The sequence below is a fragment of the Chrysemys picta genome, chromosome 5 (assembly GCF_011386835.1).
Source record: "Chrysemys picta bellii isolate R12L10 chromosome 5, ASM1138683v2, whole genome shotgun sequence".
In the NCBI taxonomy this organism is placed as follows: domain Eukaryota; kingdom Metazoa; phylum Chordata; order Testudines; family Emydidae; genus Chrysemys; species Chrysemys picta.
Genome location: NC_088795.1, coordinates 92,344,765 through 92,365,562, shown reverse-complemented (window position 1 = coordinate 92,365,562; position 20,798 = coordinate 92,344,765). Strand labels below are relative to the sequence as shown.

The following is a 20,798-nucleotide window of genomic DNA, read 5'->3' as shown; positions in this document are numbered from 1 at the left end:
ATTCTCATCAGCAGCCAGGCTGCTGTGAGGTGAATGGGTTCTACTCTTTTCCTAGGTTTCTTCCCCCCAACCCTCGTTTTCCTTTCCGTCCCCCAAGGGGTGAGGGCTAGTGTATCACTGTCCCTCTCCATAACAATCCCAAAACCATGAGATAAAATGGAGTGTGGGAGAAAAAGAGAAACATTCTTTCCCTTCCATCACTGGTGGGAAGCATTCAAACTTATCAGACACATAACTTGCCAGATCCTGATACAAAAGGATAGAAGTTTAGCCTTCTCACACGTCATTGTCCCTGGAGCTTGCTGGTGACTCCCCTACTCACGTCTTTCATTTCTGCCTATCAATATCATTTTTTTCCCCAACATCTAGCTTGGAAATGTCTTATAAATTTTTCAAGCCCTGAGCATTTTATTCTTGTTCTGTTCTTTCCCATACAGGTTCTTATACTACCCTTATCACTGTAATATTTAAGCACCCTCCAGGAGTGCATTAAGTGACGTGTCTAACATACAGCATATATGGTTCATTATTTCATCTTCTCCCCAAGCTGAGAGTTGTGTTTAGTTTTGCTATTGTATTTGCTAAAATAGCTTCTATCAGGACAACTGACATATAAAACCTGAAAACTAAAAGTTAAATAAAATACAACTCAGGTTTCAGCTCTCATTATAAAAAAAACTGTTTGCCCTTATGTGGCATTTTAAATCCAAAGATTTCAAAGTACTTTACAAACCATGATGAAATAAATTTCACAGCAAATTTCCCTCTCCCTTCCCCACCCCTCTCCCAGGATTGGGAACCTGAGGCACAAAGACTACATAGACTCTCTCTGGGTCACAGGGTCAGTGGCAGAACCTAGAACTTATGACTCAGTCTCGTGCTTTAAACACCAACCCACATCTCCTATTTTCACCACTCTCAATGGGCCACTAAAGCCACATTTGTACATGAGCACCTATCTGCACAGGCACTTCGAAATCCAGTGATCACCATAATAACGTAAATGAAGCGTGGCTCACAATTGTGATATTGATATTAAGCTTCTTACCTGTCAGATCCAGTGTCCTGTCTATGAAGATGACAGAGGCTCGGTTTTGTGCTGTCTTCCTCCTGTTTTTGGCCTGTGAGTAGTTCGCTAAATCCCCTGCGATAATCTTGCTCAGAGTCCCAATTGCAAAGCACTCCTCTCTCACATTTAAACACTCAAACAAGGAGTTCAAGCCAGACACCAGGGTTCTGATCTGAAGCTGCAGCTCAGGAGGCAGAGAGGAGAAGTCCAGGTCGTTCAAGCTGCCAAACTTTTTCTTCTCAGGCCTGGAGGAGTTGATGCGAGCCAGGTCCTGGGGCGTCATGGGAAAGAGCGAGGCAAAGGCCGGGGTCACGAAGAGATGAGGCGAGATGGGCGCCAGTAGCAGGGGGGCATGCTGCACCTCGGCGGTGTAGTTCATGTTGCCCATCCACTGGCAGAGTTTCTCCTCGAACTGCTCGAAGACCGCCTGGCTGCCCCCCTCCGGCTCGGCGCCGCCGGGCGCCCCGTGGGCCAGCAGGTGCACGGCGTGGCTAACGGCGGTGAACACCACGCAGTACTGGAAGCGGCTGAGGCTGACGATGTCGCGAATGATGTCCACCGCCCGGCCCTTCAGCAGGCTGCTCACCACGAACACCGCCTTGGGCTGCTCTGCCGCGCCCGCCTCGAAGCTGGAGAACTCCTTGACGTTGAGGGCGCCGGCCTCCAGCAGCCTGCCCGCGCCGCCGCCCGCCCAGTGCAGGCTCTCCGCGCACGCCGCGTCCACGAACACCACGGCCCGCTTGGCCTTGGCCAACACCTGCTCCCAGGCCTGGCGGCAGGCGGCGAGCGCGGCGGCGGCGGGGCAGCCGGACATGCTGGGGCGAGGGTCGCGCGCGGCGGAGGGCAGCCCAGTCCCCGCGGCGCGAGCCAGGCCCAGGAAGAGCCGCGGCGGGACAGGTACTGCCGGGGTGGCTGTGACAGGCACAACAGAGCACACGTGCCCGGGGGGGAGGGGACGGCCGCAGGAATGTGACGCAGCGAACTGGCGAAGGGCGCTGATTGGCTGCTTGAAGGCGGGGGTGGGCGATGCGATGCGCCAGTTCCGGCGTCGTGGCTCTGTCCCGAGCTTGTCTGGGGGGCGGTGGCTGCGAACCGGGTACGGGAGGAAGGAGAGGTGGGTGTGATGCGGGGTGGAGCCGCCGCAGTGACTTTGCTTAGAGCCCCGAGCAGCTCAAGGGGCCCCTACTGAGGGTGACCAGAGGTCCCGATTTTGGGGTCTTTTTCTTATGTAGGATCCTATTACCCCCCGTCCCGTCCCGCTTTTTCACACTTGCTGTCTGGTTACCCTACCCCTATTTTGCTTTTTATTATGTGTGTGGAGTCCCCCCAAATATTAATGTTTATGGGTCCCAATGGGGTAGCCCTGCCTCTGCCCACGTTTTCGATCCTCTGTAGCGTTCACATTTTCAAGCGTTTCTGTGCAACGCTAAGAGGTAGAGAGTTTTTTAAAAACATGACATGCACGTGTAATCACAGGACTCCAAGACCTTCCACTTTGTAACTTGGACTACCTTAACCATGCCAACATAACCCTGTAGCCTAGCCAAGGTCAACAGCTTCGAGGTATGTCTACACTGGAACTGAAAGGTGCAATTTGCAGCTCCGGTAGATGTACTGGCAGTAGCTATAATTGAGCTAATATGCTAAACAGAAGTGTAGCCTTAGCAGTGCTGCCTGAGTACTTGGAGTGGCTAGCGACTCACAGCTACACTTCTGTTTTTAGTGCACTAGCTTAATAAGGGCTAGCACAGGTATGTTTACTTAAACTGGAAATTACACCTTCCAGCTCCAGTGCAGGCATACCCTAAATAGTGTAAGACTTGTAATAAAAGGCAGAATAAGATATAATGGTGTGCAGGGGCTTCAGCTAGATGGTCAAGTTAATTCATTCTTGTTTAAGCATCTGAGTCCCCCTGTTCTTCCCCTTCTTTCATGGGCACAGTGTGCCCTTGTTGCCAAGAAGGCTAACAGCAAACGGCATATTGGGCTGCATTAGTAGGAGCATTGCCAGCAGATCAAGAGAAGTGATTATTCCCGTCTATTCGGTACTGGTGAAGCCACATCTGGAGTATTGCATCCAGTTTTGGGGCCCCACTACAGAAAGGATGTGGACAAATTGGAGAGAGTCCAGTGGAGGGCAACAAAAATGATTAGGGGGCTGGGGCACATGACTTACGAGGAGAGGCTGAGGGAACTGGGCTTATTTAGTTGGCAGAAGAGAAGAATTGAGGGGGGATTTGATAGCCTTCAACTACCTGAAGGAGGGTTCCAAAGAGAATGGAGCTCGGCTGTTTTCAGTGGTGGCAGATGACAGAACAAGGAGCAATGGTCTCAAGTTGCAGTGGGGAAGGTCTAGGTTAGATATTAGGAAAAACTTTTTCATTAGGAGGGTGGTGAAGCACTGAAATGGGTTACCTAGGGAAGTGGTGGAATCTCTATCCTTCAAAGTTCTTAAGGCCCGGCTTGACAAAGCCCTGGCTGGGATGATTTAGTTGGACTAGATGACCTCCTGAGGTCTCTTCCAACCCTAATCTTCTATGATTCTATGGGAAGAATAGGATTACATGCATTGCCCTCTACATGCTCATAATACTTGCAGCTCTGGTGGAACACGTTTGGTTGCTGTGTGTGTTGTGTTTTGAAGTTTAGGTTTGATAGCTGATTGTCCTGCAGTTAGGTGAGTTAGAAGGACTCTTTGAAGGGCTCTAGCAGGGAACTCTGAAATGTGAGCTGTAGAGTTTTTGTTTTAATAGGCCAGAGATTAGAGGAGACTGAGTGAGAGAGTTTGAGTCATCCATTCCAACTATGTGTGGGGCCCAGACTTTAAAAAGCATGCAGATGCCCAGTTGCTGGTAAGATGAAAGCAGCTGAAAGACTCAGCCCTAGTCTACACCTAAAACTGAGGATGACATAGCTGTGTCACTCATGGGGATAAAAAATTCACAACCCTGAGAGATGTGGTTAAATCAACCTAAGCCCCACTGTAGACATTGCTAAGTCAATGGAAGAATTCTTCCAATGACATAGCTACTGCCTCTCGAGGGGTGGGATTTACTGTATCAACAGAAGGGATTTTTCTGTCCATGCAGTTAATCCATCTTTCCAAGAGGTGGTACCTAGGTCCACGGAAGAATTCTGTCAACTGGGCTGCATCTACACCAGGGATTAGGGTGACCTAACTACAGTGCTCAGGACATGAAATTTTTGACAGCCCTGAGCAATCAATGTAGCCAGTTCGATATAATTTTTAAGTATAGATCAGGCCTTAGGGCAGTGGTCCCCAAAGTTTTCAGGGTCATGCCCCTGTTTATCTCTGTCCGCACCCTTCCCCCAAGCTGGGGCCAGGAGTGGGGTCATGGCACTGGGAGGCGAGGGAGAGGGACATGGACAGGGGTAAGGGGGCCAAGACTGGGGCGACAGCAGGGGGCAGGGCCAGGAGCAGAGCCCCGGCCAAGGCCCGGAGGTGGGGCCCCGGGTGCAAGGCCGAGAGCGGAGCGTGGGGCTGGCAGCCAGGGCTGAGAGCAGAGCCCTGGGCGCGGGGCCGGCAGCCGCAGGGCCGGGAGCAGAGCCCTGGGGCCGGCAGCCAGGTCCAGGAGTGGAGCTGTGTGATGCTCCCTCCATGCCCCCTCCCGAACAGTCCTCCTTGTCCCTCTAGGGGGGTGCACCCCAAAGTTTGGGGTCCTCTGCCTTAGGGAGCTAGCCAATGGAGTTCGCCAGTGGAGGAAGGCAGAGACATAGGATTTTGAATTTCCTTAATTTGCAGGTACCCTACAAGGAAGACCTGACAATGGGAGGGAAATGACATGCCAACATCACTGCTAACTATACCTGTGGGGCCTCCTGTCAGACAGGCATCCTGACCCTGGAGACTTCCACCCTGGTCTTGACTTGCTGGTAATGTGCCCTTCATGTCCCTGTCAGTGAAAATCAGGCAGGGGGAACCACCTTCCGTGAGAGGTGTCTGTTGGTGGAGTCCCTCAGGAAGCTGGTAACAGAGCAGCAGGAGGATAAGGACTTAATCGACAGTATGCACGTGGAAACACCTGGGACGGAGGATGCTAGCTGACTACACGACTACAGTGGTACCAGAGGAGGAAGGTGAACCAGCTGTTCTAGAAGAAGGAGACTGGCTGGCCACCTGGGACAGTAGACAATGCTCCACACCCCTCTCAGGACCCCAGTCCTTCTCAGTCAGGAACCAGTATCATGTACTGGTAAGAGTAGTAGACCACAATGGCTGAGGAACAGACCACAATGGTGAGGAGGAGGAGCCACCTGCCCCCAGGTCTGGGAGCTGAGTCAGGATAGGCTGGCACCAGGCGACAGACAGCAGGCAAGTGACAGAGACAGGGACGAATCCGGGTCAGAAGCAATACAGACACACACACAAATTCCCCCAGGAGTAGAGAGTTAAAGAAACTCCTTTGATAACCCAGTTCCTATTTCTCTGCTGCCTTCCCCTCCCCCAGAGCCCAGCCGGGGGCAAGACATGCACAACCCCTCCCCGCCCACAGAGCCCACCTGCGGGCCTCCGCCCCAGCCAATACATCTGAACCCCCTCCTCTCCAGAGTCCAACCGCAGGGCCCCCCCAGCCCACATCCCGTCCCCCCAAGAGCCCACTCCCCCCGAGCCCAAGGATCCAGAGGGAGATACGGCATGATGCTTGGTCCTAGGCTTGCACAGAGTTTTCTGCATGCCACCGTCTCCTTCCCTCAGGGCATGCTGGGAACTGCAGCTGCCAGGAACTCTCTAGCTCCCTGTCCCTCCCCACAGAAGTGTCTTCTGTGTGAAAGGTGGGCCCTGCCAAGTCCACAGGCCCTTAGTGGCGGCTAGCAGCCCATTTCTGGAGAGGAAAGGAAATTCTGCATGCACAACATTAATTTCTGCAAAATTCTGCATTGCGCAGTGGCGCAAAACTCCCCCAGGAGAAATATACCAGCATGAGCCAGTCAGTCAGTGGGCTCTGGGGTTGCTACTCAGGTCCTGTTGGGTGGTACTTCCTACAGTGTCTAGCTTCACAGGTTCCTCTAGTGGAAACCTGGGTATCCACTATGGTGGATGTGATGGTGCTATAGAAGCATTGGTGGCCTAGAATCCCCCTGCTCTAAGTTCTTGTCCCCAGGTTCTTACAGGTGTATGAACAAAAGTGTTGTATATAAGACATGAGAGGTAATTGTCCTGCTCTATTTGACCTCAGCTGGGGTATTGTGTCCAGTTCTGTGTGCCACACTTTAAGGAAAGAAGCGGACAAATTGGAGAGAGTCCAGAGAAGTGCAACAAAAACAATAAAAGATTTAGAAATGTGGGCCTATGAGGAAAGGTTAAAATGCCTGTGCATGTTTAGTCTTGAGAAGAAGACTGAGTGGGGACCTGATAATAGTCTTCAAATATGTTAAGGGCTGTATAAAGAAGACAGTGTTCAGTTGTTCTCCGTGTCTGCTGAATGGCGGACAAGCAGTAATGAACTTAAGCTGCAGCAAGGGAGGTTTAGGTTGGCTATTAGGAAAGACATTGTAACTACAGGAAAAGCTATGTTCTCTGGCACTTTACAAACCAGAAAGCTCTACAAACCAGAGGAATGGGCATGGGGGCTCCATGAGCTGCCCCCGCCTTGTCCCGAGTGCTGGCTCTGCAGCTCCCATTGGCCAGGGACCGCGGCCAAGGGGAGCTGTGGGCCTGCGCCTTTGGGCGGAGGCAGCACGTAGAGCCACCTGGCCATGCCTCTCTGGACATGTCACCGCTTGTGGGAAGCCGACCAAGGTGAGGGCTGCCCGGATCTGGCACCCCAAAATCCCTCCCGCACTCCTGCCCTAAGCCCCTTCCTGCAGCCAAGCTACCTCCCAAAGCCCGCGCCCTGCACCCTCTCCCATGCCCCAGCCCTAAGCTCCCTCCCACACCCAAACTCCCTTCCTCTTAGTAAACCAGAATTTTTAACTTACTGGCACCCCCCATTTCCCCAACATGCCAGATAACAACGCTTTTACTGTATAAGAGTAGTTAAATTCTGGAATAGGCATCCAAGGGAGGCTGTGGAAGCTGCATCATTGTAGCTCAGGGATCGGCAACCTTTGGCATGCAGCCCGCCAGGGAAAGCCGCTAGCAGGGCGGTCTGTTTTGTTTACCTGCAGCATCCGCAGGTTCGGCTGATCACAGCTCCCACTGGCCACAGTTCGCCATCTCAGGCCAATGGGGGCTGCGGGAAGCAACGTGGCCCAAGGAATGTGCTGGCCACCCTTCCCGCAGCCCCCATTGGCCTGGGACGGCGAACCATGGCCAGTGGGAGCTGCCATCGGCCGAATCTGCGGACACTGCTGGTAAACAAACCGGCCCAGCCCACCAGCGGCTTTCCCTGACGGGTTGCGTGCCAAAGGTTGCCAATCCCCGTTGTATGTTTTTAAGAACAGGTTGGGCCAATACCTGTCAGGGATGGTCTAGGTTTACTTGGTCCTGCCACAGCACAGGGGGCTGGACTTGATGAGCTCTTGGGATTCCTTCCAGCCCCGTATTTCTATTATTCTATTATTAAAGATAATGACATAATCAAATCTCATGATTTAGGGCTTTAGCTGGCCACCTGCAGGGGTCAGGAAGGATTTTTGCCCCCGATGCACAATTGGCCAGTTGTATTTTTCAGGGGTAGGGAGGTTGCCTTGATCTAAAGATTGGCCGCAGCTAGAGACAGGACGCTGGACCGGGTGGACTGGGGCTTTGAAGTGGTACAGAGGATCCTCTTTTGATGTGTGTTGCTCCCATGCTCAGGATTATAGAGATCACCAGATGTAGGATTGAGAGGGAATTTTCTCCCAAGTCAGACTGGCAGGAACCTTCTGGGTTTTCATTTCCCCTGCAGCATGGGGTGTGGTTCATCTGCTGGGATCATCTGGGCATATCTCACCTAAACAATTTCCAGCTATTGCAGGGGTCTGGGGCGTTGTTGGCATGTTGATCTCTCGTTTTCTCCCTATGACACTCAGTTTAGTCTCCTGAAGACCAAAATGCTTTGATCTAACTTAAAACTTTGGGCTTAAAATAGGGTTAGCTAAGTGAAAAATAGTGGCCTGTGGTATGTAAGTGATCAGACTAGATTTGATGGTCCATTCTGGCTTTGAACTCTATGAAATGGAACATCACAAGCACTGGCAACAGTGTATACAGTTGTCAGAGAGAGATCTGGTGCTGCCTCGCTTTAGTGGCCCCGTCTCTATTGCCAGACAAATGTTAGTGTGAAATAGTGAATCCAGAGACATCTGTCACAGCCACAATCAAGTACCCACCCTCCGTCATTGTAACACAAAGGTCATGTCTCTGATATCACACAGCTGCTAAACTGCTGACCTGCCTGAAATAGTGTCAGTGACGATGAGACACTCTGGTTTGTTATTTTCTTCAGGTTGTAGGACTAGGAGCAATTTGCTTTACCTACAGTACTCTTGCTCAGGTTCTCAACTGAGAGCACACACTTCACAAAGTTCATGCCAGACAATGTCTGCAGCTGGGAGTGCCCAAAAGAACATTCTACACCCTCAAACTGCTAGTCTTTTTTCTTGTTGCTTGTCTAGTTAAAGTCAATTTTCCTCCTAGCAAAAGATTAACAGTGCCAAAAGGTTCCATGTTAGACTAGTGTTTAATACATTTACTAGTGATCTGGAAAAGAGGTTGAGCAGTAAGATGGCAACATTTGCAGATGACACAAAATTATTTAGGTTAGTCAAGACTAACTTTCTTTTACAATCTTCTCCAGTGGTAGATTAGGAAGTTTATTTATTCTTTATTCAAGAATATTTTTCTTAATACAAAAACAATGGGATGTTCAAAAATATGACAAATTTAAAAATTGATAAAAGGAAAAAAATATACAAACACATTGCTAAAAGGCATTGTGGCCAAGAGCGTAGCAAGATTCAAAAAATGATTTGCCATTTGATGGATAACAATATCTAGAGTTATAATAGTAAGGATTAAAAACAAGGTAGCCAAGAGTTTTGGAAGAGATATAAACCTTCCTGCTTCATAGTATAAACAACTTCTAATTTATGAAGTTAGGAAGAAACTTTCTCTGTAGGAAAGTTATTCCATAATTGTCTTTTGCAAAATTTCTTGAATAGACAGGATTCTGAACTAGATAAATCACTTGTTCTGATCCAGTATAGCAATTTCTCTGTTCCTAAAGGTTTGAGATGCCATAGGAACTAAGCATGCATGGTCTGGGTGATAAATAAATAATATAAGGAATTGCCTAAAAAACAGCAATAGAAATTATAAAATGGCTCAGCCCAAGGGACATTCTGAGTCAAGGTATGCATCCGACGAAGTGGGCATTCACCCACGAAAGCTTATGTTCCAATACATCTGTTAGTCTTAAAGGTGCCACAGGACTCTGTTGCTTTTTTCAGAAGCAATGTGCAAGATATTGTCAGGCAACTGGAACAAAGTAGATCTAGCTTAGTTGTCAGAACCTAATGGTCAGAGCAGGCATCAGGAACCAAGGACTAGTGTCAGAGTGGGAATCAGTAGTTGGAAGATGGAGCCAAGGGTCAAACCAGAGGGCAGGAACTGGATACCAGAGCCAAGGGTCAAGCTGCAGTGAGAAACCAGAGCCACAAATCAAGCCAGAAGTCAGGAACTGCAGTAAGCAGGTAACAGGCAGAGGGTGGGGCGGGGCTTAAGGCAGGGGCAGCAGGACAGTGGCAAAGCAGGATGCAAGAAAAGAGCAGCAGGAACAAGGTGAGACAGGAGCATTCATGATGGTGGGTACGAGCATTAAGCAGCCAGCAAGTTGCTGCTGCTGGCTTAAGAGCAATGAGATAGTTTGGCCAATCAGGCAGTCTGCTGCAGGCCAGTTGTACTGATGAGGGTGTCTGGAGTTTAACTCTGCTGCAGGCCCTGATTTTGAACATAACTCCCTGGGTGCTGTCTAGGGGCCTCGGGCCTGGTTTCTCAGGGTAAGTGTGATGAAAGGTGCACAGGAGATCCGGGGCATGGATGTGTTCTGTAGATTTCCTTGAATGTTAGTCTGGGCCATACCTATTCCATTCAATTGGATATTGTAGTTTTCCTCAGATCCCACGAAAGTCTAGGAGTTGCCAAACTGCATTTTCTTCATGACCCCTAATGGGTGAAGGAGGGGGAGTAGTACAGAGTTGGAAGGGATTCTTAACTAATAGTTTTAGAAGATAGAGATGAAAGGGTAAATCTTGAGGGAATCTGGTAGCTGTAACTTGACTGTAACAGGCTTAATCTATTTTGTGATCTGGAAAGGCCCCAGGTATTTATGTCCCAGATTCGCAGAGAGGCGGACAACCATACCTTATCCCCACCCCAAACCCAGGTGTTAGCTGGGAGGACCGGTTGGCATATTGTTTGAAAGTTGCCCTTGCAACTTTTAACTGCCTCTGGAATTCTTGATACACTTCTGGATGTGGGCCATTAGTTCGATAACAGCAAACCTTGACAATTTGGAGGGGATCTCTAGATCAGAGGTTCTCCAACTTGGGGGAGGGGCATGAGAAGTTTTAGGGGGGGGAAACGTACTGTGCATATTTTACCCACAGCAATGAATAACTAGCAAAGCTGATTTCTCCAGACATATCCAGTCCTCAGATGGTGCTGTGCATTTGACTCTAGATGGTGCTGTGCATTTTGATGGATTTCGGTGAAGCTTGCATAGCATTATACAAAGTTGTTGCCATCTGTACATTAACCGGTTTGTTACAACGCGGTGTGCACATTTAATTGTAAGCATCTACCACAATCGCAGTTTTGCTTTTGCTCTTATTCCAATTGATTGTTGGCTCTGTTTGAATCGATGCCTTGCTGTTTTTAATATTTAGTGAGCGCTGCATGTTGATTTTTTTTAATCAGTATATGTACTTGTGTGGCGAGGTGGGGCGTAAAATAAAATACTCACAAAGAAGGGGGGCATGATCAAATAAGTTTGAGAACCATGCTCTAGATGAGTGTGTTAGTTAGCAAAGAAAGGAGTCTGTTTGGTGGGGAAGTTTGTAACATTGTTGTAAGCAAACTCAGTGTGAGGGATCAGAGTCAGCCAATCATCTTGATGATAGTTTAGAAAGCAACATAGTTACTGATCAAGGACCTGGTTGACCCACTGTGCTAGAATACACTCCTGTATTCACACCCTGCACACTAATGTAATAATCTTTGTACAGGGCATGTCTTGTAAGATATTATTTGAAAACTCATAATTTGCTGGTCAGTATCATCCTGATAAAATGTGTGGCAACATTGTAATGTGAAGTTAAAAGATTTCCCTGTATGATGTTATTAACACATATTCCAAACCCCATAGCCCTGCCCAAACAGAAGTCTGCAAACAGGTCTGTCCTAAACAAAGGAATATGTGCTTTGCCTTAATTTGCATTTAAGCAGTAAACAGAGTCAGCAAACAGGAAGGGGGGGGGGAGTTCAAACAGGTGGGGAAAAAACAGCTGGGAATATCCTTCCACATAGACTCTTTGCCTCCTGGTTCTCAGCTGGAAATGTTTTTCAGGAGGGGGACTGAAACAATAAAAAGGAGGGGAAAACACCTCCAGGCACACACACCCTCCATTCCCATCACATTCTCTACACCTAAGAAGAAAAAGGAAATAACCGTTGAACTCTGGGGTGGGTCCTGACCTGAAAAGTGTGGTCAGTAATCCTGCTGGAAGCATGTGGTGAGACTTCGCTTGAATCTAATATAGTTTAAGTTAGACACTAATAAGCATTTTATCTCTATTTTCTTGTAATTGTTTCTGACTTTTATGCTTCATTGCACTCACTTAAAATCTATCTCTTTGTAGTTAATAAACTTGTTTTATTGTTTCATTTAATCCAGCGTGTTTAAGTTAAAGTGTCTGGGAAATGTCATTTATCATGATAAGCTAGTGTATATTATTCCCTTAAAGGCAGAGGTGAAAGTAAGCTGGTTCGGTCTGGCGTATCGGCCCGGCTTCCCCAGGCCAGCGATTTAAAGGGCCCTTTAAATCACCGCTGGAGCCCCCAGCTGCCGCCGCTGCCCCAGGGCTCCGGCAGCGGGGCTCGGGCGGTGATTTAAAGGGCCCGGGGCGGTAGCAATGGTCGGCGCTCCAGGCCCTTTAAATCACCGCCCAAGCCCTGCTGCAGGAGCCCTGGGGTAGCGGCAGTGGGGCTCCGGGAGTGATTTAAAGGGCCAGGGGCTCCCAGCTGCCACTACCGCAGCGGAACCCTGGGCCCTTTAAATCTCCGCCTGAGCCCCCAGGGCTCTGTTGCGGCCAGGAGCCCCTGGCCCTTTAAATCACTGCCGGAGACCTGGGCTGCCACCGTTACCCCAGGGGCTCCAGCAGTGGGGCTCGGGCAGAGATTTAAAGGGCTCAGGCTCCGGCTGCTGCAGGGAGCCCGGGGCCCTTTAAATTGCTGCCCGAGCCCCGCTGCCGGAGCCCTGGATTAGCGGCAGCGGGGCTCCAGGAGTGATTTAAAGGGCCTGGGGCTCCCAGCTACTGCAGCCGGAGCCCCGGGCCCTTTAAATCTTGATGTAAAGGGCCCAGGGATTTAAAGGCCCCACCTCTTCCAGTTGAGGCCCCGCTCCCTGCTCAGGACTCCGGTGTACCAGTAAGTCCTTTAAGTTACTTTCACCCCTGCTTAAAGGAATAATGGACTTAATATATTTGGACTGTCCAGGAGAGGGCTTGGCAGTACAAAACATCTATTTCTGAGGGAAAGTCCAGGACTGGGAGTGTGTTGGGGTCACCCTGCAGTATAACCACACCCTGGTGGGAACTAGGGCGTGACTGGCAAGCTGCAGTTACACAAACACATCTGAGAGTGACCTACATGCTAGTGGCTGGTTGTGAGCAGTCTAGGTTGGAGGTTACAATTGCAAGGCATCTCGGGTTACAGGACAGGGGTGACACAGCACCCCACTAGTCTGGATTGTACCCCCATACGTCACACCCACTCTGCCTGGCTATTGGTGCTTGGGTGATAGGCCGTTGAGGTAGGGCATTCATACTCAGCATAGAAATTCTCACCAGAAACAGAAAATAAACAGAGATTCTTGATCAGCTGTGCCTGTAGGCAAGTCATGGAGACGAAAGATGTTGTTCAGAAACAGGTGGGCTTGGTGCTTGTGCTTCCAGGGACCATAAAAAAAGCTTCCCTTCCACAGCAAAGCTCTGAGAGGACTGGCCAAACCAGAGAATTCTGGGATAAACAGTCTATAAAAGTTACTGAAATCCTAAAAGCATTGGATTCCATGAACATCCTTTTGTGCCACCCAATCCATGATGGCCGTTATCTTGCGAGGATCCATTATCAGTCCCTTGGCAAGATAACATATCCAACAAATTCAAGAATGTCCCAGTCAAATTTGTATTTCTTTGGCTTGGCATATAGATAATTTGTAGTCTTTGAAGAACGTTATGCATGTGCTTGTCATGAAGAGCTAGGTCATCTGACAAAATCAGAACATCATCAAAGTAGATAATGACAAAGTGGTTCAGCATATCTCTGAATGTATAGTTCATAAAGCATTAAAAAGTTTGCTGGTGCATTTCATAGGTCAAATGGCATGACTAGGTATTCACAGTGGCCATATCGAGTATGAAAAGTGGTCTTGCACTCATCCCTCATACATGTGCATCAGATTATAGGCCCCGCGCAAATCTAACTTTGTGAAAATATGAGCCATGCTTAGCTAATCTGAATTAATTGATAAGGGGAAGCAGGGAGCAGTTTCAAACAGTCACCCTGTTCAGGGCTCAATAGTCAATACATGTCTGACAAAAAAGATCAGCATGCTCTTCGGGGATGTGGACATCCGGATGAAACCCTTCTGAAGTTTCTCCTGCAAGTATATGTGGAGATCCTGCAGTTTGGGTTTGGAGAGGACATATATCCAAACAAATGAGATCTCAGCTTCGGGCTGGAGATCAATCAGGCAATTGTAAGTCTGATGCAGGGGCATGATGTCTACCTTCCCCTGGTGAAAAACATTGGTGGGGGCATGATGTCTACCTTCCCCTGGTGAAAAACATTGGTGAAGTCATGATATTTGTGGGGGATATTGGCCACGGTAGGCAGAACTGAAGGAGGCACTGAGGCTTCTGGCAGTCTTGCTCCCTGAGGGTCGGGGTCTTCTAGAAGGCAGATTAGCCGGCAATACTGGGATCTGAAGTGTAGGATCACCATCCACCAATGAATGTGGATGTTAGGCCAAGTCATACCTAGAATGACTGAAGCATCAGGGGCCCAAATTAATCTGAGTTGGAGGGTTTCCTGATGTCCCCAGACAATGAGAACCATTACTGGCAAGGTCGGTTAGGTTATTGGTCCCGAGGAGAAAAGAGACCCATCAATAGTCTTGACCAGATCTGAAGAGTTCTTACATATGTTGGGAACCGCGTGGGTCTTAGCAAAATTCAAGTCCATAAAGTTAACATGAGCCCCTTGAGTTGACCAGGGCCTCTACATGAATCTTATCACTTACCAGAAGTTGAATCAATAGAGGTATTTGGAGTTGCACAGGGAACTGACTTGGGGGTACTGCTGTGCCAACTATGGCCCAGGGGTGCTGGGAACTACTGGAGTGGGGAGAAGACCAGCTCTGCCTTTGGGGCTGAGGAGCTGGCATTTCCTGGTCCCAGTTCCACCTGAGTCTTTGTTGGACACATCAAGGCAAGATGGCCAGGTTACCCACAATACAGGCACAAACTTAATACCAGATGTCGGTGTTTCTTTGAGTCAGAGAATCAAACTGGTTGGTTTGCAACTGCTCAGATGCCAGGGAAGACCCGTTCGGATGGGATGTTGTGGACAGGATGGCTGGCAACCTCCAAAGAATCCAGGTATGCTTGCAATGCTGCTCCATGAGGAGTTATTTGATTCTGATGTACAAGTTGATAAGCTCATTCAAACTGGGCAGAGGCTCACCCATGTGAGCTCGTCCTTTATAACCTCATTAGCCCCAGGCAGAAATAGTGGTGCTCTGCCATCTCATTCCACCCAGTGTCAGAAGCCAAACAATGAAATTCAGTGGTGTATTTGGTGAAGTGCCAGCATCCCTGCCGTAAGGCTTGAAGGATTGTCTTGGTCGCCTGTGCACTGTTGGGGACATCAAAGATAATGCATATGGCTTGAAAGAATTTGCCTAATTGTTACAAGAGGGGCCTGGACTGTTCCAGGAGGAGGGAAGCTCAGGCCAAAGCTTCCCCAATCAACAAGCTTAATATGAGTTCCCCTCTCTCCCCCCATTGGCTTGGTCAGGAGAGAATGATCTACGGTATAGTAAGAACAGGAGCCAATGTTGGTTCAAGAACCCCTGAAACTCGTCCTGATCACCATCAAATTCATCAGGCAGTGGAATCTTCAGCACTGGGAGGGGTGGGGACAGAGTTCGGAGAAGCCAGCAGAACAACATGTGGCTGCAGAGCCGCATTCTGTGATTGCAGAATGGTTAATTGTACCTGCAGATTCTGGACAGTGTCCACCAGTCCTGATGGGACCTTGCTTCGAAGACCCCTGTCCTTAATTTTTTGAGGCTGCTCAATCTGTCAGGCAACTGGGATGAGGGTAATCTAGCCTAGTGATAAGAGCAGTGGCAGGCCTAGTGGTTGGAACAGGCATTGAGAAGCATGAACTAGAATCAAAACCAGAGTCAGTAGTTGGAAGCTGAAGTCAAGGGTAAAACCAGAGGAACTAGAGCAAGCAGGTGGCAGGCAAGGAGGGTGTCACAGTCTGGGGTGCAATCCAGATCAGTGAGGGTTGTGTCACCATTTTAGCTCTGTAATCTTGGGTGCCTCACAATGCTTTGCTGTTGTAGCTGCCAACCTAAAATAATAAAATAATTAAAATAAAATAATTAATGGAGATATCCCATTTCCTAGAACTGGAAGGAACCCAGTCCAGCCCCCTGCCTTCACTAGCAGGACCAAGTATTGATTTTGCCCCAGATCCTCAAGTGGCCCCCTCAAGGATTGAACTCACAACCCTGGGTTTAGCAGGCCAATCCTCAAACCACTGAGCTATCCCTCCGCCCAACCTTGGCCACTCACAACCACCCTATGAGCATGCAGGTCACACCCTGATTGTCTGTGTGCTAGACAGCCCTGATTCAGCAGATCTGACCCCTGCGGTCTGTGTACAGCCCCACAACACTACTCTGTATTCTATCAGCCTTAGTTACTACTAGCAGGATGATCCCAACACACTCCCAGTCCCAAATTTTCCCAAAACTATGTGCTCTGCACTGTCCAGCCCTCTCCTGGTCAGTTGAGAGAAATAAGATGGTTTGTTTGCTCCTTTAACAACACAAAAACGCATCACAGCACATTAACTTAACTGGGAGTGAATACACCCTTTCTTTTAAACATAGAACTAAGTTGATTTATGGTAAAATAAAACAAATTTATTAACAATAGGACTTAGGTTAAGTGACGGTAAGTAACAGGAATAAAGTTAGAAAGGGTTGCAAGCAAATAAAAGTGAAAACATGCATCTAAAAGTCTAAAACTTAATCTAGCAAGATACAGGCTTTGTTCAAGGTAGTTCCTCTTACCAGTCATTCTTTTTCCTAGCCATGGCTGACTTTCCCTCATAGAGAACCTTCCACAAAAGTACAAGGTGCAGACTTCATCTAAGAAGACAAGGGAAAGATCTTTACTTAAGCAGGTTTCTCACCTATATTCAGTTCCAGAGACTTCAACCTCCCTTTGGTTGAAGGACCCATCTTTCTCAGCTTGCAAGAGCTCTGGCCTCTTGTTTGTTTAGTGCAGGGGTCGGCAACCTGCGACTCCAGAGCCGCATGTGGCTCTTTGGCTGCCAGCTTGTTTTTTGAGGAAGTGTGAGGTAATCTCAAAAGTAATGGAAATGGTCATGCAGATCGTTAACAAAATAATGGCAAGCGCTCTCAATCATCGGCAGTTTTACAAGATTCTTCAAGACGTTAACAGCCAATATTCTGATCTTCTCATGTATAACAAGGTAAGATGGCTTTCCAGAGGTGCAGTCCTGGTGAGGTTTGCATCATGTCTTGAGGAAATTAGGGTGTTCCTACAAGGAAAGGGCCTTAAATATGTGGCGCTAACAGATCCTCACTGGCTGGAATTCAGAAATTCAGTTTCTTGGTGGATTTAACTTCTCATTTAAATGTGTTGAATCGGAAGCTATAGGGAAAAGGAAATACTGCAATTTTGCTTTTGGAAGAAGTTCTTTCATTTAAACGAAAGCTGTCTTTGTTTGTAAGGGACATTGAGACGGGCGTGTTAGTGCATTTCCCAATACTGAAGCAATACAAACAAACAAATGACTGTGACATTGACATTAGATTTCTTGCAGAAACAGGCATCAGAATGCAAGCTGCATTTGCTGTCCGATTTCAAGAGTGCAGAAGGGAAAAGGCCACTTTGTCATTTCTGTTGAAACTGCTTGAAGCTGACACTTCTGCATTGAATTTTTCAGCATTTGCGGGAATCCATCGAGCACAATTTGAACTTGAATTAGCGGACTTGCAAGACAAGGATTTATGAATTCAAAATTGAAAGATCTTGTCACTGAACTTAAAAATCTGGAAAGGCAGAAATCCACCATGGGGCTACAACACAAGTGGTCTGAAATGGACGATCTTAAGCGGCAAGACCAGATTATATTCGACGTTTGGAATTGTCTACCGGATACGTACAGTCACCTGAAGAAATACACATTTGGACTTCTCTCAATCTTCGGTTCAATGTACTTCTGTGAACAAGTGTTTTCCAACATTAATTTCATCAAAAACAAACTCTGCACTTGTCCTTGTTGAACCTCATCAGGTTTCTTTTGGCCCAATCCTCTAATTTGTCTAGGTCCCTCTGTATCCTGTCCCTACCTTCCAGCGTATCTACCACTCCTCCCAGTTTAGTGTCATCTGCAAACTTGCTGAGAGTGCAGTCCATGCCATCCTCCAGATCATTAATGAAGATATTGAACAAAACCGGCCCCAGGACCGACCCTTGGGGCACTCCACTTGAAACCGGCTGCCAACTAGACATGGAGCCGTTGATCACTACCCGTTGAGCCTGACGATTTAGCCAGCTTTCTATCCACCTTATAGTCCATTCATCCAGCCCATACTTCTTTAACTTGCTGGCAAGAATACTGTGGGACACTGTATCAAAAGCTTTGCTAAAGTCAAGGAATAACACATCCACTGCTTTCCCCTCATCTACAGAGCCAGTTATCTCCTCATAGAAGGCAATTAGGTTAGTGAGGCTTGACTTGCCCTTGGTGAATCCATGCTGACTGTTCCTGATCACTTTCCTCTCCTCTTAGTGCTTCAGAATTGATTCCTTGAGGACCTGCTCCATGATTTTTCCAGGGACTGAGGTGAGGCTGACTGGCCTGTAGTTCCCTGGATTCTCCTTCTTCCCTTTTTTAAAGATGGGCACTACATTAGCCTTTTTCCAGTCATCCGGGACCTCCCCCAATCGCCATGAGTTTTCAAAGATAATGGCCAATGGCTCTGCAATCACATCCACCAACTCCTTTAGCACCCTCGGATGCAGCGCACCTGGCCCCATGGACTTGTGCTCATCCAGTTTTTCTAAATAGTCCCGAATCACTTCTTTCTCCACAGAGGGCTGGTCACTTTCTCCCCATACTGTCAAGTTTCAGAGTAACAGCCGTGTTAGTCTGTATCCGCAAAAAGAAGAACAGGAGTACTTGTGGCACCTTAGAGACTAACAAATTTATTAGAGCATAAGCTTTCGTGGACTACAGCCCACTTCTTCGGATGCATATAGAATGGAACATATAATGAGGAGATATATATACACACATACAGAGAGCATAAACAGGTGGGAGTTGTCTTACCAACTCTGAGAGGCCAATTAATTAAGAGGAAAAAAAAAAAAAAAAAACTTTTGAAGTGATAATCAAGCTAGCCGAGTACAGACAGTGTGATAAGAAGTGTGAGAGTACTTACAAGGGGAGATAGAGTCAATGTTTGTAGTCAATGTCAGTGACAGACCTGCGGGTGGCTATATTACAACAGAAAAACTTCAAAAACAGACTTCAAAGAGAGACTGCAGAGCTAGAATTGATATGCAAACTAGACACAATCAACTCCGGTTTGAATAAGGACTGGGAATGGCTGAGCCATTACAAACATTGACTCTATCTCCCCTTGTAAGTACTCTCACACTTCTTATCACACTGTCTGTACTCGGCTAGCTTGATTATCACTTCAAAAGTTTTTTTTTTTTCTCTTAATTAATTGGCCTCTCAGAGTTGGTAAGACAACTCCCACCTGTTTATGCTCTCTGTATGTGTGTATATATATCTCCTCATTATATGTTCCATTCTATATGCATCCGAAGAAGTGGGCTGTAGTCCACGAAAGCTTATGCTCTAATAAATTTGTTAGTCTCTAAGGTGCCACAAGTACTCCTGTTCTTCTTTTTCCCCATACTGTGCTACCCAGTGCAGCAGTCTGGGAGCTGACCTTGTTTGTGAAGACAGAGGCAAAAAAATCATTGAGTACATTAGCTTTTTCCACATCCTCTGTCATTAGGTTGCTTCCCTCATTCAGTAAGGGGCCCACACTTTCCTTGGCTACTCACCATTTTGGGGGTCTTGTGGCTCATGTGTGCTTGCCTGGGGTCAGCCAGTTAGTGACAGGTGTGTGAGTACTGGCTGTGTTTTAAAGCACTGAATTAGTGTTATCTGTGTTGCAAACAATACTGCTTCTGTAAAATGTTGCATTTAAATTTCACAGAGATGATCTTGGGAGCCCAGCCTCCCTCTTTGTTATCGGTGGCAGAACGGCTGCACAGAATTAGAAAGTGGCCAAGAAGAACTAAGAAGGACTTTCTCCATGAGGTTATGATGCACTCCACTGCCAAGAAACAGGAATTGAAGGAGTGGCAGGACAGCGAGAAGAGGGACCGAAAGGAGAACGTGGCACACCAGAAAAAAGCCACGGAGCGGATCTTAGATGTTATGGAGTGCTAAGTGGACATGCTCCAGGTGATACTAGCTCTTCAAACTGAGCAGCTCCGCACCCACCCTCCCCTGCAGCCGCTGTCACAAATCTCTTTCCCATGCACCCCACACACACCGCCAACACACTGTTATCAACCTCCTGTCTCCACTCTCTACCCGCAGCATTCCAATCCTCCCTGTTCACAGTCCAGCACTGTGGACTCCCACTACCCACTGCACTCAACATCCATCCCTCTGCAGTTTTGCCCTGCTGCAGTACAGCACCCTCTGTGTTGTACTTCAAAGGAAAGGTTGGGCATGATCCCTGGGCATACACAAATCTGTAGCCATTTTGGGACCCCCTTCCCCTCTGGAGACCTTCCCTTCCCCTCTCCCCCTCCCTGCTGATGAATCTTTTCATTTAACTCTCTTCTCCAGTTGTTGTCTTTTAATAAAATAATTGTGTTGGTTTGAAAGCAATCTTTATTCTACTATGTGAAAGCAAAACGAGCACTGCAAAGCAACATACAGTTATGTTAAGCCCCCTTCTTGCATCATGTGCACCAATCACCTCCTAGCATTACAAACACTGCAATCCTGAGCAAGGCAACAAAGATAGTGGCTTTCAGCTTCAAATTGCTGCCTGAAGGTATTCCTGATCCTTATTGCCCCGCGCTGTGCCCCTCTAATAGCCCTGGTCTCTGGCTGTTCAAACTCAGCCTCCAGGTGCTGAGCCTCTGCAGTCCAGCCCTGAGTGAAGCTTTCACCCTTCCCTTCACAAATATTACGGAGCGT

General features: G+C 48.0%; 1 protein-coding gene and 1 long non-coding RNA gene across 3 annotated transcripts in view; one reads left to right on the top strand and one right to left on the bottom strand.

The window, feature by feature from the left end:
• Nucleotides 1-2,044, bottom strand: part of SCFD2 (sec1 family domain containing 2) — a 305,085-nt gene extending 303,041 nt beyond the window's left edge. Inside the window, exon 1 of one of the 2 annotated variants that reach the window (XM_042841892.2) lies at nt 1,049-2,044. In XM_042841892.2, the coding sequence (XP_042697826.1) occupies nt 1,049-1,883 (835 nt within the window). In that variant the 5' untranslated portion in view covers nt 1,884-2,044. The remainder of the gene's footprint in view (nt 1-1,048) is intronic. The other variant, XM_005299175.4, reaches the window with a different exon arrangement.
• A 22-nt stretch (nt 2,045-2,066) lies between these two features.
• LOC122172336 (uncharacterized) lies at nt 2,067-20,460 on the top strand. The gene is made up of 4 exons (XR_006172555.2): nt 2,067-2,183; nt 4,833-9,794; nt 14,794-14,893; nt 19,798-20,460. It is a non-coding gene; the product is annotated as an uncharacterized LOC122172336 (long non-coding RNA).
• Nucleotides 20,461-20,798: the final 338 nt, after the last annotated feature.